We start from the raw sequence: 16,759 nt of genomic DNA on the forward strand, positions 1-16,759 counted from the left end.
AGTTCGATTCCTCCGCCCCTCTCGGAGAGCCTGGCAAGCTACCGAGAGTATCTTGCCCGCATGGCAAAGCCTGGCAAGCTACCTGTGACATATTTGATATGCCAAACACAGTAACAACTCTCACAATGGAGATGTTACTGGGCCCACTCGAGTAAATCCCTAATTACAAAGTAAAAATTAATAAACATGTTACATAAACTATGTAAGTGGTGCAAAGTATAGAGCTTGAAGCAAGCAAGAATTTGACCAAAAGGGAAAGAAAAATCTGCGATGGTTGGAGAGAAGAGTTTCTAAGATGTATTTTAAATAGAGCAGAGGGGCTGGAGAGAGAGTAAAGCAGATAGGGCACTTGCTTTGCTCCAGGTTGACCTGGGTTTGATGATCCCCAGCATCCCATATGATCTTCTGTGCACTTCCAAGAATGATTCCTGAGGGCAGAACCATGAGTAACCCCTGAGCATCCCCAGATGTGGCTCGAAAACAAAAAGAAAAAAAACAACTGAGAAGAAACCTTTAGGACCTTGAGCTATGTTTAAATTTCAGGGTCTTTGGGGTCCAATAGAAATATATGGGAGAGTTAATCCACACAATTGAGTTGGGGGAGGGTTTGAGAGGGAGGGGCTTTGGGTCCTCAGGAGAGGAAGGTGGGCACACTGGTGATAGATGTAGTGCTGGAATTATGTGCCTGAGAACTATTATTAATAGTATTGCTAACCACGAAAATCAAACAATAATAAAATTTAATTAAAAAAATTTCAGAGCCTTTGGGCACTGCCAATTTCTAGCTGAGCAACCTTAAGCAACTCACCCTCTCTGGAGGTTCTCATCTATAACATGGGACTATCAGACCCTATGCCACACAGCTGCTGTAAGGTTCAAATGAGTGAGAATATTCAACAAACTCAGTAAAGGGGCAAGCAAAAATGCCATGCCGCGGGATCTCTTCCCTGAAAACTTCTAGCCGTTTGGAGGGAGAACGAGTTTCCTACAGCATCTTAAGGCTCTGGGTCGCAATGGCGGAAGGTGAGCATTAGGCAAGGTCCCTTATGCGCAAGCGTGCGCAGAGAATTGGGCGGGGTACTCGAGGGGCGGAGCTGCGGCGCCCCGGCTGTTCCGACGATCGCGCACCGCCCCCGCCGCGCCCTGCGCCCGCCCTTGCAAGCAGGCGCCTCCCGCCCCCCGCATTGCTGCTGCTGCTGCTGGCAGACATGGACGTGGTGAATCAGGTACGCGATCCAGCACCGCGGACAGAGCCTGCTGCTGACCGGCCACCCCGCCCCGGGCCCGGGTCGCAGCGGCTCGCCCACCGTAGGAGGTGATAGCCAGGGTCCTAGCAGCGGACATCCAGATCCCCGGCGCTGGGGCGGGGGTCTGCGGCAGGCGAGGGAAGGATGGGGGAGGTGGAGAAGCTGAGTGCGCCCTTTGCCGCAGCGAGGGCCATCCTCCCTGCCGCAGGGGGCGCCGCCAGCTGCCCAATACCTTACCGGGCATCGCGACAGGAGACATAGGGGTCTTGGGACTAGGGTGCCAGGCAAACGGGAAGGGAGGGGAGAGTGGAATGAAGATGAGGGTGCTGCGGCGGAGCTAGGAAATAGAGCGACAGAAGGTTTGGGGGTTGATGGGGGGGGGATGGCACCTACCCCTCCCAAACAGAGCCGGTACCCTAGTGGATGGACCACCTCTTGGACCGGAGCAGACCAAGGGAACGATTCTGTTTTGCCTCTCCCAAACCCCCAGTCTCCCCTCCAACATCGCAGACCCGCTGAAGCCATGTCCTAGCCCCCACCCCACCCCCATCTTAGGCAGTTCAGACCCTCTCTGCCATGTCACTCTTCCTTACCAGCTCAGAACCTCAGCCCACTCTAACCAGTGCCAGACCCTCCCCATCGTCATCACCTCAGACCCCCCCCCCCCATCTGACTCACCTTTCCTGCTGCAGACCCCCTCCCTCTAACCAGCCAACTCCCTCCCCATTATGACTCATATTCACCATCAAAGACCACTTCCCCCACCTCGGAAACCCTAATTCTTCTCACTCTCCATCCCATCTCCTGGGGCATCTGACTCACCTTTACTGTTTCCGACCTTCCCGCAGCCTAACCAAGACAGACTCCATCTGCCTTTTCCCTACCCCTCACCCTTCTCACTGCCTCACCAGGTTCCCAGGTCTCCAGTAGTCCATTCCCCCATCTGCCTCCCTGGGAGTCTCCCGCCAGAGCTGGCTGTGCCTGCACCTTCGACAAAATGTCACTTTCCTCCTTCTCACCCTCTCTCCACACGTCATTCCTTCCCTGAGGTCACATGCCCTATTCCCAAGGGTCATCGCCTGGGGGCCTTGCCCCTTACCTTCCTCTTCATCTCCCCAAACCCTTCTCCCTCCCCGCCATTTTTTCTCCTCAGTTGGTGGCTGGGGGTCAATTCCGAGTGGTCAAGGAGCCCCTTGGCTTCGTGAAAGTGCTGCAATGGGTGAGTGTGGTCTGGGCTATGGAGCGAGGGAGGTAGGATGGTGGAGTCTGGGGGGATGAAAATGGGATGAAGGGGAGAATAAAATCCAGGTATTGAACTCTCTGGGGATTACAGCCAGAGAATATATGGCTGTGATGTGACATCACATAAGGTTAAGGATATCTCTGTTGTGAAGCAGAAGATTGTGACATCCTGCCTCTGCTCCAGAGGTGAGAATCGGGGGAATGGGGGGGGGGGAGAGGGTGGAGCCCAAAGCTGGCTGGGAGGGGATGAGATGTCCAGACAGATAAATCCCCAAGGCAAAGAGAATGAGAAACAGGGCCTGGGGTGGACAGAGATGAGGATATGGAGAAACAAAGTAATAGGGATGAAGGGCTGAACAGATAGTACAGAGGGTAGGGTGCTTGCCTTGCATGTGACCAACCTGGGTTCAATCCCTGGCATCCCATGTGGCCCCCTTAGCACCGCCAGGAGTGATTACTGAGTGCAGAGCCAGGAGTTATCCCTGAACATCGTTGGGTGTGGCCCCAACATGTAAAAAGAGAAAATAGAGGACAGAAAGAGAGAGGACAAACAGAAAGGAACAAAGGGAAGGTAGCCAGAGGAATAGACATGGACATGGAAGCTACAGAGAAACAGACAGAGGAAGAAAGACAGGAAACTGGGCTGGGGGGAAATCAGAGACACTCCCAGAGATAAATCAGAGACACATTCAGAGAAAACACCAGAAGAAAATCCAATACACAGAGAAAGAGATATAACGGAGACAGAGAGCATCATAGAGAGACCTCGCAGAGAGACAATCCAAGAAAGATAAGAACACAATTTGAGAGAGATATATTCACCCAGAGAGAGAGAGTGTGCTCTACTAAAGAGTCAGATACTTGGGGCTGGAGTGATAGTACAGCGGGTAGGGCGTTTGCCTTGGACACGGCCAACCCGGGTTTGATTCCCAGCTTCCCATATGGTCCCCCGAGCCCCGCCAGGAGTAACCCCTGTGCATCGCCGGGTGTGACCCAAAAAGCAAAAAAAAAAAAGTCAGAGACAGACACGAAGCTGAGAAACAGGTACTGAGAAAAACAAAAGCACACCGGAAATGAACAGAGAGACACCAAGAGAAAGAGAGATGCAGAGACACACAAGAAACCCAGAGATAGAGCTAGTCAGAGAAATATACTGAGACATGCAAAGGGAGAAGATAGGGGTTCAGAGCATGGAAAGTTGGAGATAAGAGACACTGGAAGAAGAGACAGCCACACCCCTATAATCAGCTTGTCCTTGGACCCAGATGAGCCCTGATTAGGGGACATGGGAGGGGGTGAGAAAGACCCGTCCATCTGCTACTGCCTTGCTGGGCCCCAATCTGTCCAGTGGAGGGCACCCCCTCCCATCCATATGCACATAGGCTCATTGTGGCCATCCCTATTCCTCCTCCCCAAGGTCTTTGCTATCTTCGCCTTTGCCACATGCGGCAGTTACAGTGGGGAGCTCCGGCTGAGCGTGGAGTGTGCCAACAAGACTGAGAGTGACCTCAGCATCGAGGTGGAATTCGAGTACCCCTTCAGGTGTGCTCCCAGCCCAGTCCCTACTGAGGGAGTCCCAACAGAGCTGGGAGTGGGGTGGGAAAACCAATGCCCACTCACCCATCTCTGCCTGTGGCTCTGGTCCAACCCTCACTTCAGGAAACCATACCCATTCGGGTCACTGCACAGGCACTGAGAGACTGCCTTGTGCCTGGCATTACTCTAGACTTCCAGGACATGTGGTGAGCAAGACACAGACAGGCATCTGCCTTCTGGCTATGTTCTATGAAGGGAAGGCACAGAGAAAGACAGTAAACAAGATTCAAGGGGGCAGAAAAATAGTTCAAGAATGTATTTGCCTTGCACTCAGCCAAGCCTGGTTAGATCCCTAGCACCGCATAGGTTCCAACAAGTACTACTGGATGTGACCCCTGAGCCAGGAGTAAGCCCCAAACAGCAAAGTATGAGACCCTCTCACCAAAAAGCATTTTAGGGGCCAGAGTAGTAGTACATCAGGTAGGGTGTTTGCTTTGCATGCATCTGGCCAGGGTTCAATACCCGATACCCTATATGGTCCCCTGAGCACTGCCAGGAGTGATCCCTGAGTGCAGAGCCAGGAGTAAGCCTGAACACTGCCGGGTATAGCCCAAAAGACAAACAAAAACCCAATTCAAAAGCAAAATATAGGGACCGGAGAGATAGCACAGCCTTGCATGCGGCCAACCCGGGTTCGATTCCCAGCATCCCATATGGTCCCCTGAGCACTGACAGGAGTAATTCCTGAGTGCAGAGCCAGGAGTAACCCCTGAGCATCACTGGGTGTGACCCAAAAAAGCTTAAAAAAAAAGCAAAATATATATTATTATCTATGTATTTTAAGGATATATAAAGAACATATTTTATATGTTTTATATATACATATATCCTTAACACAGTAGATGCTCAAATAATGTCACAAATTTTTGTTTTTATTCATTGCATACACTTTTAAAAAAAAGAACCTATTGTATGCAGGGTACTGTTCAAATGACTGGGGCTATAACAGTGCAATAACAGACCCACCATCATCCCCTCAGGGAACCAATACTGCAGCAAATAAATTAAGAAAGAGGATTATGCTACACTAGAAGAAATTAAAGCAAGGGATCCTCCTGCAGGTTTTAGGGTCAAGAGTAACAAATGGTGATGCCTAGCAATGGGCAGTGATCAAACCCAGTTACATCGCTGGGATATTGATAGAGCCCCTCCTGTGTGCCAGGCACTGTATGTGGCTCTAGGTTTGTGGCAGTGAGTACAGCCAGGCAAGGTCCCGGTCCTCACAGAAATGCTTAACTCTTAGTTTGGGGGAATGCAGAGTCCGACAGGCACAATTTCAAATGAAACTTCTGATTGCTTCTCTTCTACTCAGACAAATCACATCACAACTCCAGCACTCAATGCCCTGTCTCTCTAAGAGAGAAAAATTATACCCACTTCACAGACTCCTGGAGAACATTTAGTGTGTTAATAGTTGAAAAGCCTTGAGAACGTGGGGCAGGGAACACAAGAAGTGCTTCCCTGAGTATGTTAAAATAACTTTTTAAAAAAGCAACTTTAGAGGCTGGACAGATAATACAGCAGATAAGGTATGTGCCTTCCATGCAGCAGATCCAGGTTTAATCTCCATATCCTGAGCCCTGCCAGTAGTGATTTCTGAGCACAGATCCAGGAGTTACCCCTGAGCACCCCCTGGTGTGGCCCCCCAAAATAATAAGAAGAAGAAATTTAAGGGACTTTGGAGCAAAGTCGGGGATGGAGCCGGAAATGGAGAGGTTTTGAACACTAAGGGAAAAGTATATTCAGGAGATTCCTTAGGGTGAGGGGGATAGAACATGGAAAGAAAATGAGGTCTCAGGGGACTGAAGCAATAGTACAGTAGGTAGGGTGTTTGCCTTGCACGCAGTCGACCTGTGTTCGATCCTTAGCATCCCATATGGTCTCCCAGCACTGCCAGGAGTAATTCCTGAGTGAGAGCCAGGAGTAACCCCTGAGCATCTCTGGGTATGACCTAAAAAGCAAAAAAAAGGAAAAGAAAAATAGCAAATGAGGTCTCAGGGGTCAAGGGAAGAAACTTGGAGTAGGAGGGGAAGTTTGCTGCAAGGAGTCAGCTGAGAACAGCCCCTGGAATTCACAAGCGCACTATCTCCCTTAGATGCTGCCACTTCTAGGATCTCGGGTTCTGAGGTCCTGCCCTTTAGCCACAAACCTGGGGAGGAGTACTCTTTGTCCTAAGTTTTCCTGAATATCCCTTCCACTATCCTGATAACCCCCCAAGGACCTCTTATCCCCTGACACATACCCCCTCTGCTCAACCAGCAAACTAGAAAGCTCCCAGCTCCAGCTTTTAGAAGCTGCACTACCTTGATCAAGTAAGTTTCCCTTCCTGAGCTCATCTGCAAAATGGTTATTACAGAGCTACCCTAGGGAACTGCAGAGGTGGGTGTTAGTAAAGCAGACAATGAGGTAGTGTTTAAGGGGTGACCAAGAAGGCTGAGGCCCTTCCCTGCATACAAGGACACTGGAACATGTTTTATCACTGCTTCCTGTCCCCCAAACTGAGGCCAGAGAGCTCTGGGACCCTACTCCAGCCCTTCTCCCCATGCACAATATCTCTCTATGTGCCACCAAAACACCGGAGCCTCACCTGATCCTTCTTCCCTTCTGTCTTTCTCCTCCTATGTTGTAGTTGTTGGGCTCTTCTCAACATATATTTCTTTTCCTCCCAGAGACTGGAAGTGGCTTAGGGATAAGGTCCAATACAATGTGGAGCAGAGGTCCCCAAACTTGTTGAGCCTACCACCTCCTTTTCAGAAAAATATCACTCAGCACCTCCAGTTGCCCTTCTTGGAACCTGAGAGATAGTATAGCAGAGAGGATGTTTGCCTTGCACTTGACTGATCCAATTCCATCCTTAGTATCCCTTAGGTGTTTGCCTTGCACTTGGCTGATCCAGATTCCATCCCTAGTATCCCTTTGGTCCCCCAAGCCCTGCCAGGAGTGATCCCTGAGCACAGACAAGCCCTGAACACAGTTGGGTGTGGTTCCAAAACAAAAAAAATTCCTTCTTTAAGTGAACAAATAGAAAGTGAACCTCCAATTGCATGAAAGACTACTGCTGCCTCTCATCATTGTTTCAGTGCTACCCTGAGAGGGGGCTGTTATCACCCACTTTGGGAGGCTCTGTAGAGGGAGAACATAGGGTTCAGGTTCCAACTCTGCCATTCTCTCAAGAGCTGGGTGGCTTCAGGCTAGAGAATGTATTTCACTCTACCCGTTCCCATCTCTGGATGGTTTGTTTCATAAACACTTCCTTAGCGCAGCGGGCAGCCCTGTTACAGGCTCCAGGGATACAGCAATGAACACAAAATAGGAGAAAACCCTGCTTGCTTGTAGTTACAGCAAAACTCAAGGGATCAAAAGGAAAATGCAACCATTGGACATAGATAATATGGCACCAAAAAACAAAGAGGGATCAGAGAGACAGTTTGAAGGGCTGAACATGTATTTTGCACGCAAGAGGCCTGGGTTCTATTACTGGCTCCACAAGGTCCCCCATGCACTGCCAGGAGTGAACTCCAAGCAACTTGGAAATGTTTAATTTATGCTAATTTAATTGGGCAGGATACTGGGACTAGAGAGATAGTACAGAGGGTAGGCACACAGCCAACCCTAGGTTCAATCCTCGGCACTTTATATATTCGCCTGAGCCCTGCCAGGGAATGATCCCCATGTGTATAGTCAGGAGTTAGCTCTGCAAACTGTCGGGCATAGCCCTAAAACTAATAATAATAATTTGGGATCACAGTCATAAGTATTCCAGGAATATCTCCACTTTAGTGCCCATGGGACCATGCAGTGCTAGGGTTGGAATCAGGCCTTCTGCATATAAAGCAGGCATTCAGTTCAATAAGCTCTGTCTCCAGCTGTCAATTTCATTTTTAACAATGAAATCAGGGGCAGAGAGATAGTACAGGGGGCAAGCCACTTGTCTTACATGTGGCTAACCCAGGTTTGATCCCCAATACCACAGAGGGTTCCACAAGCCCTTCCAGGAGTGGTTCCCAAGCACAGAGTGAGGAGTAAGTCTTGAGTACGGCCAGGTGTGCACCCACAATCCAAAATAAATAAATAGAGAGGTCAGGGAAGGCCTCACTGAGAAAGTATCTGTGGGGCTAAAACTAGAAGGTGACAGAGTAAGATGTCTAGAAAAGCATTTCATTTACAGATCCTGGGGTGAGATGGTGCTTGGCTGATGAACCAAGAGGCTAAAAGGGGGACTGGAGAGATAGTACAGCAGGTAGGGCACTTATCTTGTACATGGCCAACCTCAGTTCAATACCTAGCGCCCCATAGGGTTCCTTGAGCCCACCAGGAGTGATCCCTGCATGCAGAGCCACCAGGAGTAAGCTTTGAGCACTGTCAAGTGTGGGCTAAAAAACAAAACAAAGCAACAGAAGGGAGCTGTAGTGATAGTACATAAGGTAGGTTATTTGCCTTACACACAGCTGACCCAACTTCAATCCTCAACATCCCATATGGTCCCCGAAGGACTGCCAGGAGTGATTCCCAAGTGCAGAGCCAGGAGTAACCCCTGTGCGCCTCTGGGTGTGACTTAAAAACTAAACAAAACCAAAAAAGCATAAATAAGAGGCTAAAGGTCTAGAGTGGGAGTAGGGATGAGTAAGACCTGTCTCTCCAGGAGACTGTGAACAATTATTAAAGTTGCGTGGGTACACAATCAGTGCTCTGTGAATGGGTATGGTTTCCTCTTCCTGTGACTATAAGAATCTGGGGGACCCATGACTGGGCAGAGGAGTGGGGGAGGGGAGAGGTCCATAGGTTCTGGGCAGTACCTACCCCCCTCTCTCCACAGGCTGCACCAAGTGTATTTTGATGCACCCACTTGCCGAGGAGGTACCACCAAAGTCTTCCTGGTAGGCGACTACTCATCATCAGCCGAGTTCTTTGTCACAGTGGCTGTGTTTGCCTTCCTGTACTCCATGGGGGCTCTGGCCACCTACATCTTTCTGCAGAACAAGTACCGAGAGAACAACAAAGGGCCCATGCTGGTGAGCACCCCCCAGCCCCCAGACATGTGCATGTAGAGGCCAGAGGCCATGGAGCCTCAGGGTCACCACCCCATCCCTCAACTATACACCAAACACCATCCAAGGGACTGGGCAGCAAGTAGGGCATTTGCCTTGCACATTGCCAACCCAGGTTCAATCCCTGGCATCCTATAGGTTCCCCAGAGTCCACTGGGAGTGATCCCTGATTTAAAAATCAGGAGGAGTAAGCCCTGAGCACTGCAAGGTGTGGCCCAAACCCCCATTCAAAAAAAGTCCCAGCTAGGACCCTATGTCAGCTATTGCCTTGCATAGAAATCTCACATTTTATTGCTGCTATGGGTAATAGGGATACCAAATCAGACAGTGGCAGGACCACATTCAGATCCATACAGGCCTACAGTGGAAACCTGCCACCTCTCACAGTGCTACAGATGAAAGCAAAGAAAGGAACTCACAGAACTGATCATACTAGTCATGCTTGTCCTCAAGCCATACAGACACTGATTCCTACACAACTGAGCTCGTGTACCCCCGTCCCAGACATGAAATGACACACATTCCCACATTCAGGAAAATGAAGACCTGGAGCTTTTTATGGACTCAGACATCCTCCTCACAGAAGTGCCTACACCAACACCTACAGATCGAGGCATGCTTCCACATTCTCTTTGTCCTGGCCATGTAGATAAGCCTGAAAGAAGGAAAACACCCTCACATGAAAGTCTGAGGGTATACTGAGTTGAAACGGTAGAGGATGGGGCTGGAGAGATAGAATAACTTGCCTTGCATGTGGCTGATCTGTGTTAGATCCTTGGCACCCTGTATGGTCCCCTAATACCTGCCAGGAGTGATCCCTGAGCATGGAACTGGGAATAAGACCTGAGCACCGCTGGGTGTGGCAAAGAAAGGAAGGAAGGAAGGAAGGAAGGAAGGAAGGAAGGAAGGAAGGAAGGAAGGAAGAAGAAATGGTAGACAAAGGGACCAGAGAGAGTATAGGGGTGAGGCATTTACCTTATATGTGGTTGATCCAGGTTCAGTCATCCCTGGCACTGAATATGGTCCCTTGAGCCCTGCCAGGAGTGATTCCTGAGCACGGAGCCAGGAGTATACCCTAGGCACCATTGGGTTTACCCAAACATCAAAATAAAGAAGGAAAGCAAAGATAGGGGAGGGTTGAGGAGATAGCTCAAAGCTCTGGAGCACAAGCTTTGCATAAGAAAAACCTGGTTAGAATCCCAACACCATATGGCTCCCTGAGCACTGGTCAGGGAGTAGCCCCTGAGCACTTCTAGTTGTGCTCCCCCAAAAGAAAATAGTGGTAGGGGTGATCCAGGACTCTTCTGGAGCCCTCTGCCAAAAAAGACAGTGGTCTGAGGAGTTTTACAGCCCAGCAAGAAGCAGCCCTTCACAATGCCTTTGCTTTGCTCCCTGCCTGCCCTAGGACTTCCTGGCCACGGCAGTGTTCGCCTTCATGTGGCTGGTTAGCTCATCAGCATGGGCTAAGGGTTTGTCAGACGTGAAGACAGCCACTGACCCAGAAAACATTATCAAGGAGATGGTTATCTGCCGCCAGGCAGGGACTACCTGCAAGGAGCTGAGGGACCCTGTGACCTCTGGCCTCAACACCTCGGTGGTAAGCCCTGGGAAGCTGGTTGAGCTGCTGGGGCAGCTGTGGAGGGAGGCTGGGGAACGTACAGTCTATCATGGGTAATGATGGAGGGAGAGAATCAGAGGAAATCCAAGAGGGCTGTCTAAAGGAGGCATGCCAACAACAGATTTGTAGTCCGTGAAATAGCACTGTAATATCAAAGATTGACCTAAGAGAGGAAGCCAAGAAGTGCTATTCAGTTTGGTTTGGGTGACCTGGATCTCAGGCCCAGCCTTAGGTTCTCAGAATCTCTGGCAACTCACTACCCTCTTGGGACCTCAATTTTCTTCCGTGCAAAATGAATGGATGCCCCCTACTGGCCCAAGTCAGGCTGTGACCTCAAATCTTAGCGCAGCTTCATGACCTGAAATGAGTCTCAGGACTGCTGCAATGTGTCAATTGAAAGCCGATAGGTCAGGCTTTGCACACCCCCCCCAAAAAAATGTGTACACGATAATTCATGGCACATGGTAATCCTATATATGCATTGCACATGTTAACTTCTAACTCACAAAACACACTTGATGGTTTTGAGACTTTGTGCAACTCAGCTTCTCTGGACCTCTTTTCTCAACTGAAAAGTGGAGACACTACTTCCTGTCCCAAGATGAAAATTTCAGGGCCAGAGAGATAGCACAGCTGGCAGGGTGCTTGCCTTTCATGAGGCTGATCTGGGTTCCATTCCTGGGACTGGACTCCTGAGCACTGCTTGTTGTGGCTAAAAAACAAAAAAAAATTCTAAAAATTTGCATAAGAGAAACCTGGTTAGAATCTCAACACCACATGGCTCCCTGAGCACTGGGAAGGGAGTAGCCCCTGAGCACTGCTAGATGTGGCCCCCCCAAAAAAAGAAAACAGTGGTAGGGGTGATTCAGGACTCTTCTGGAGCCCACTGCCAAGAAAAACAGTGGTCTGAGGAGTTTCACAGTCCAGCAAGAAGCAGCTATTTATATAAATTTTCATATATTTATTAATATTAATGTGTATAAGGTCCAGATGGCTCACAATGCTGGAATGCATGCTTTGTATGCAGGAGACTTAAGTTTGATCCTTGGCACCTCATGGTTCCCTGAACACTGCCAGGAATGACCCCTGAGTACAGAGCTGGGAGTAGCCCTTTAGAGCGCCATGTGTGGCCCCCCAAAACCAACCCCCAAAAGTTTATATTATATATATGATATATGTGAACTTATTTTTGTATGTCCATATGTGTGTTTATATTCATTAGTGGCTCATCAACAAATTTAAAACACTTCACATTTTGCTATATTAGAAATTTACATTTGACTATTTGTACATGTATATGCATGTGTGTAATATGTACATATGCACATATATAAACACATAAATGTCATGAAAGACTGCAAAGTCCCGGAAATCTGAATTCCAACACCCCTTGCCTGTTCCCCTCGCCCTCGAAGTGATATTTCTGTGCGTGCACGTTCAAAAGCAGGGGCTCAGAAGGTAAGCGGTTTGGAAACCCCTATTCCCCAGGAACAGCTTCTCCCCTGGCGCAGGTTTGGAAACCCCCATCCCCCACCCTCAGGAACTTGTGCAGGATTCTCCCCGGGGGCCGCCAAGGCAATGGTCGCGGGACTTTTTCTCCCTGGCTTTTTCTCCCCGCAGGTGTTCGGCTTCCTGAACCTGGTGCTTTGGGTGGGCAACCTGTGGTTCGTGTTCAAGGAGACAGGCTGGGCCGCTCCATTCCTGCGCGCTCCTCCCGGCGCCCCCGAAAAGCAACCCGCGCCTGGGGACGCCTACGGCGATGCGGGCTACGGGCAGGGCCCCGGCGGGTACGGGCCCCAGGACTCGTACGGGCCCCAGGGCGGCTACCAGCCCGATTACGGGCAGCCCGCAACCGGCGGTGGCGGTGGCTACGGGCCTCAGGGCGACTATGGGCAACAAGGCTACGGCCCTCAGGGTGCGCCCACCTCCTTCTCCAATCAGATGTAGTCTGGTGAGTGATGGGCAGGCAGTGCGGCCAAAGAGGATACAAGAAAGGAGGGCGGGGGTCCTATAAACCAATAGGAATCAGGATTAAATGGTACTTCGGGAGAAGCCAGACTAGAAAAGGTGGGAGGGGGGAGGACAATGGGCAGGTGGAGCTACAGCCTAAGGACGGAAAAACTAGCCAATGAGTGGAGAGCTGGGACGGGTGCTTGAAAATAGGCAGAGTAAAGAACCAATGGAAGAGAGTTGATGAGCAAGCTCTCGCACAGAGCGTAGGGAGAGAGAAGCTGGCAGAGAAACCGGTAGTCGCTAGCTAGAGAACTTCCGTAGCGTATTAAAGTACGAGTAGAACACCAGAGCCACAAAATAGGAGAGGGGGTGGGTCTAAGATGTGATTGATGCGCTTGTAAGTCATGATACTACTGGTGAGTGTAAATGGGCTTGGCTCAAGCTCGCCAAACCGGATGAGGTGCTAGATCTGTCGCTTCTCTCTACCCCTTGAGGTGAGAGCCAGGGTGTATGGAATTTCAGGGAGGGAAGAGGGGTGGGGCAGAAGCACGGGCCAGGCTTGCTGGCCTGGCAGAGACTTCAGTGATAATGAGGGGCCGGTGACTGCAGCGTGCAAGGCCATCCCAGCACCACATTTGGTTCCCTGAGCACAGACTGGACTAAGCCCTGAATACAACCGAGTGTGGCCCCCAAACCAAAAACTGAAGCAATAGTACAGTGGATAGGGTGCTTGCCTTGCATGAGGCCAACTCAGGTTCAATCCCCAGCATCCCATATGGTCCCCCTCCAGGAGTGATCCCTGAGTGCAGAGCCAGGAGTAAGCCCTGAGCACCGCCAGGTGACCCTCAAAACATTTTATGGGGACTCAGATATAACCAGAAGAGGCAGGGATGTCTGGAGAACGAGCAAAGACACGTGGGTAGAGGGAGGTTTCTGGCACTTGACCAGCACATAAGGAGCAGAGAGGAGTTAATTAGGCATCCCACATCCAATTCAAAACAAACACCGTGGAGCCACCAATTATTGGCTTTACCTTCCAGAAATAATAGCCACCATAGGGGGCCAGGGCACAGTGGGTAGGGCTTTTGCCTTGCACATGGCCAGCCTGGATTTGAACCGTGACATCCTATAAGGTCCTCTGAGCACTGCCAAGAGTAATTCCTGAGTGCAGAGCAAGGAGTAACCCCTGAGCATCACTGGATGTGATCAAAAAACAAGAAAAAGGAAAAGTATAGCTACCTTCATCCCACTTTTCACCTAGTCTCCCCTGGGCCTCTTCATTCAAATCCCCATTTCCATTCTGTGCACTGAAGGGATCCTTTTAAGTCCTAAATTAGGCCAAAGTACTTATGGACTCAAGTGCTCTGATCAGATTAAGAGCAAATGCTTTTGTGACTGAAGAGATAGTATAGTGGTGGAGTGTTTAACTTGCAAGGTCCAGCCCCACCAAGAACAATCCCTAAGCACAGAGCCAGGAATAAACCCTGAAAACTTCCCCTCAGGCAATGACTGTAAGGCCCACAAGGTCCTATGCAATCTAGCCGCACTCCTCCCTTCTCTGACCACGCATCTCCTACCACTCCCCAAAGACCACTCTTCTCCAGCCATACTGTTCACCTCCAAGGCCAAGCACAGTCCAACTTCAGGCCTTGCACCTTTCCTTCCCTTTAGAGTTTTTCTTTCTCCCCTCCCCACATGCTCTGATAATCTGATGACCTTTCCCTGACCAGCTCATTTTCATCCTTTGACTTAATGGATTTTCGTGACTACCTTGTCTAAAATAAGGCCTCTTTATTAAGTCTGTCATATTACCTGGTACTTTTCTTTGTTGCAGCCCGTAATTATTAGTTTATATGTTTGACTGTCACTCCACTACATTTATAAGATGTGATCAAGAATTACTCATGTTGTGAACACATCACTTGGGGCCAGAGTGATAGTACAGTAGGTGGGGTGATTTCCTTGAATGTGAACAACTCAGGTTCAATCCCCAGTATCCCATAAGGTGCCCTGAGCACTGCCAGGAGTGATTCCTGAGTATAGAGCCAGGAATAACCAGAGTAGTGGGGGGAGTGACCCCAAAACAAAACAAAACAATAAATAAATAGATATTTGGTGCAAAGAGATAGTATGTGAGTTAAGGCATTTGCCTTGTACATGGCCAAGTCTGGTTAGGTCTCTGGCAATGGATATGGTCTCCCATGTGTTGCTGATTCTTGAACCCAGAGAACCAGAAGTAGCCCCAAAATACTTTTTTTTTTGCTTTTTGGGTCACACCCGGTGATGCACAGGGGTTACTCCTGACTTTGCACTCAGGAATTACTCCTGGCGGTGCTCAAGGAACCACATGGGATGCTGGGAATTGAACTCAGGTCGGCTGGGTGCAAGGCAAACGCCCTACCCGCTGTACTATCACTCCAGCCCCCCAAATACGTTTTTAAAAGCCTCAAAACTCCTTGAGTTGATCACCAACTGCTAGTACAATACCTAGTAATTTACAATTGGTTAGTGGAAGGGGGAACCCTACTTGGGAGGGAGGCAAGGCGTAGCTTACTGGCTGGCAGGGGTAGCTGGAATAAGCTGACACAGGACTATGAATGGAGGAAGAAGGAAGCTATGCCAGGCTGGAAGCCTAGGGGCCCATCTCCTATGGAGACCCCATGAGTCTGGACCCCCTCTCCTTTCTGTCTTTTGTCTCCACAGGACAATGCACCCCTGGAGGACCCCATTGGTAGGCGAGAGCTCAGGAGAAGGCCTGCCCTCCCTTCCCACCCCTAGACCCCAGGTCTCCATCCCTCAAGTCAGGAGGCCCTTAACCGTCTTTGCTGTTTATATATATATATATATATTATATATAAATATTTATCTGTCTCTGCCCTGTCCCCACTCCACTCCCCTCGTGCATTAGGGACTGATCTTGTGTGAGACATTCTCTTACCCCAAACTCTGCCCCTTTTTCCTTTGGCCCCTCTCTGTTCCCTGGCCCAGAGCCCTAAGGTTGGGAGACTCTGAAAGGGGGGACATGGAGTGGAGACCTGGGGGATGTGGGGAGGGCCTGACTTGAGACTTCCTCTTTGCATCTCTGGCCTTGATTCTTGCAATACTGAAACAGGAGACAAGAGAAGAAATTTAACTCTGAGATTGGAAGAAAGGCAGAAATTGGAGATCTTGGAGCAAAGGGACTAGTGATCAGAATGGACAGGGCTCTGGACATACTGGAGTTAAAGTTTAAAGGAGGATGCCCTGGAGCATTCTGGAACAAGTTTGGAAAGAGACTGAGGATATGGTTGTAAGAGGAGGTAGCTTTGAATGAAACAGTAGGTGGGCCCCAGAGTGGGCAGGGATTGGAGTAGAATGGGTTGTAACTTGGGGCTTGGACATAGGGTTCAGAAGAAGGCTGAAGCTTGGTTCTAGAAGAGGTCGAGCTTGAACCAGTCTGTGGGTGAGGTTTCTGAGTGAATAATTCTGGAATGGGTACCAAAGTCTGTGGGAGGGGTATGACTTGGCACCTCTGGAGGATTGAGTTTAATTCGAAAGCAGGATGATCTTGGGCCAGGCCAAGAAGAATGGGCTAAGGTTGGCTAAGGTTGTGGTCAGGCCTCTAGATGGGGTCAAGCTCAGCTTGGGGATATCCATGACCTTTTCAGATGGGGCAACCCACCCTGCATGTAATCCTTAAAAAACTGTTTGAAATAAGGCAGGTCTGTGTTGGGGAAATAGCTCAAAAGAGCTGGAACATGTGCTTTGCATGCCCAAGCCCCTCTGGGTACCTCCAGGTGTAGGCCTCCTCTGCCCCAACAAAAATGGGGATGGATTTGGTAGTAAGGGAATAAACAGACTTGGCTTGGGGCTGCAGGATGGATTTTCTTGTGAATGGAGGGGTGAATCGCTGGCGGAGGCTGGGACTGAGCCCAGGAAGACCCTAGGAGTATGGCTTTGAATATCAGGGATGGGATCCAGAGACAAGTGCTACCCATACACGTACTTTGCCCACCTCAGAAACAGGACAGGTAATCAGAGGACAGAGTCAACAGATCTAAAAGGGCCTGCCCACC

General features: G+C 49.8%; 1 protein-coding gene across 1 annotated transcript; it reads left to right on the plus strand.

Moving 5' to 3' along the window:
• The first annotated feature begins 1,140 nt into the window (after window positions 1–1,140).
• On the plus strand, window positions 1,141–16,110 carry SYP (synaptophysin). Its single transcript, XM_056128626.1, has 7 exons — window positions 1,141–1,226; window positions 2,401–2,466; window positions 3,907–4,031; window positions 8,902–9,097; window positions 10,539–10,730; window positions 12,372–12,702; window positions 15,408–16,110. Exons 1-6 carry the CDS (start codon window positions 1,209–1,211, stop codon window positions 12,696–12,698), a joined length of 924 nt encoding a protein of 307 aa, XP_055984601.1. The 5' UTR covers window positions 1,141–1,208; the 3' UTR covers window positions 12,699–12,702; window positions 15,408–16,110.
• Window positions 16,111–16,759: the final 649 nt, after the last annotated feature.

This window comes from Sorex fumeus, unplaced genomic scaffold (genome assembly GCF_029834395.1).
Source record: "Sorex fumeus unplaced genomic scaffold, SorFum_2.1 ptg000065l, whole genome shotgun sequence".
NCBI classification, from domain to species: domain Eukaryota; kingdom Metazoa; phylum Chordata; class Mammalia; order Eulipotyphla; family Soricidae; genus Sorex; species Sorex fumeus.

What these genes read in the sequence shown, in the direction of transcription:
- SYP (XM_056128626.1), top strand. An exon ending in TCGTGAAAGTGCTGCAATGG is followed by an intron (nt 2,467 to 3,906) that starts GTGAGTGTGGTC and finishes CTCCTCCCCAAG; the next exon opens with GTCTTTGCTATCTTCGCCTT. An exon ending in CTGGCCTCAACACCTCGGTG is followed by an intron (nt 10,731 to 12,371) that starts GTAAGCCCTGGG and finishes TTCTCCCCGCAG; the next exon opens with GTGTTCGGCTTCCTGAACCT.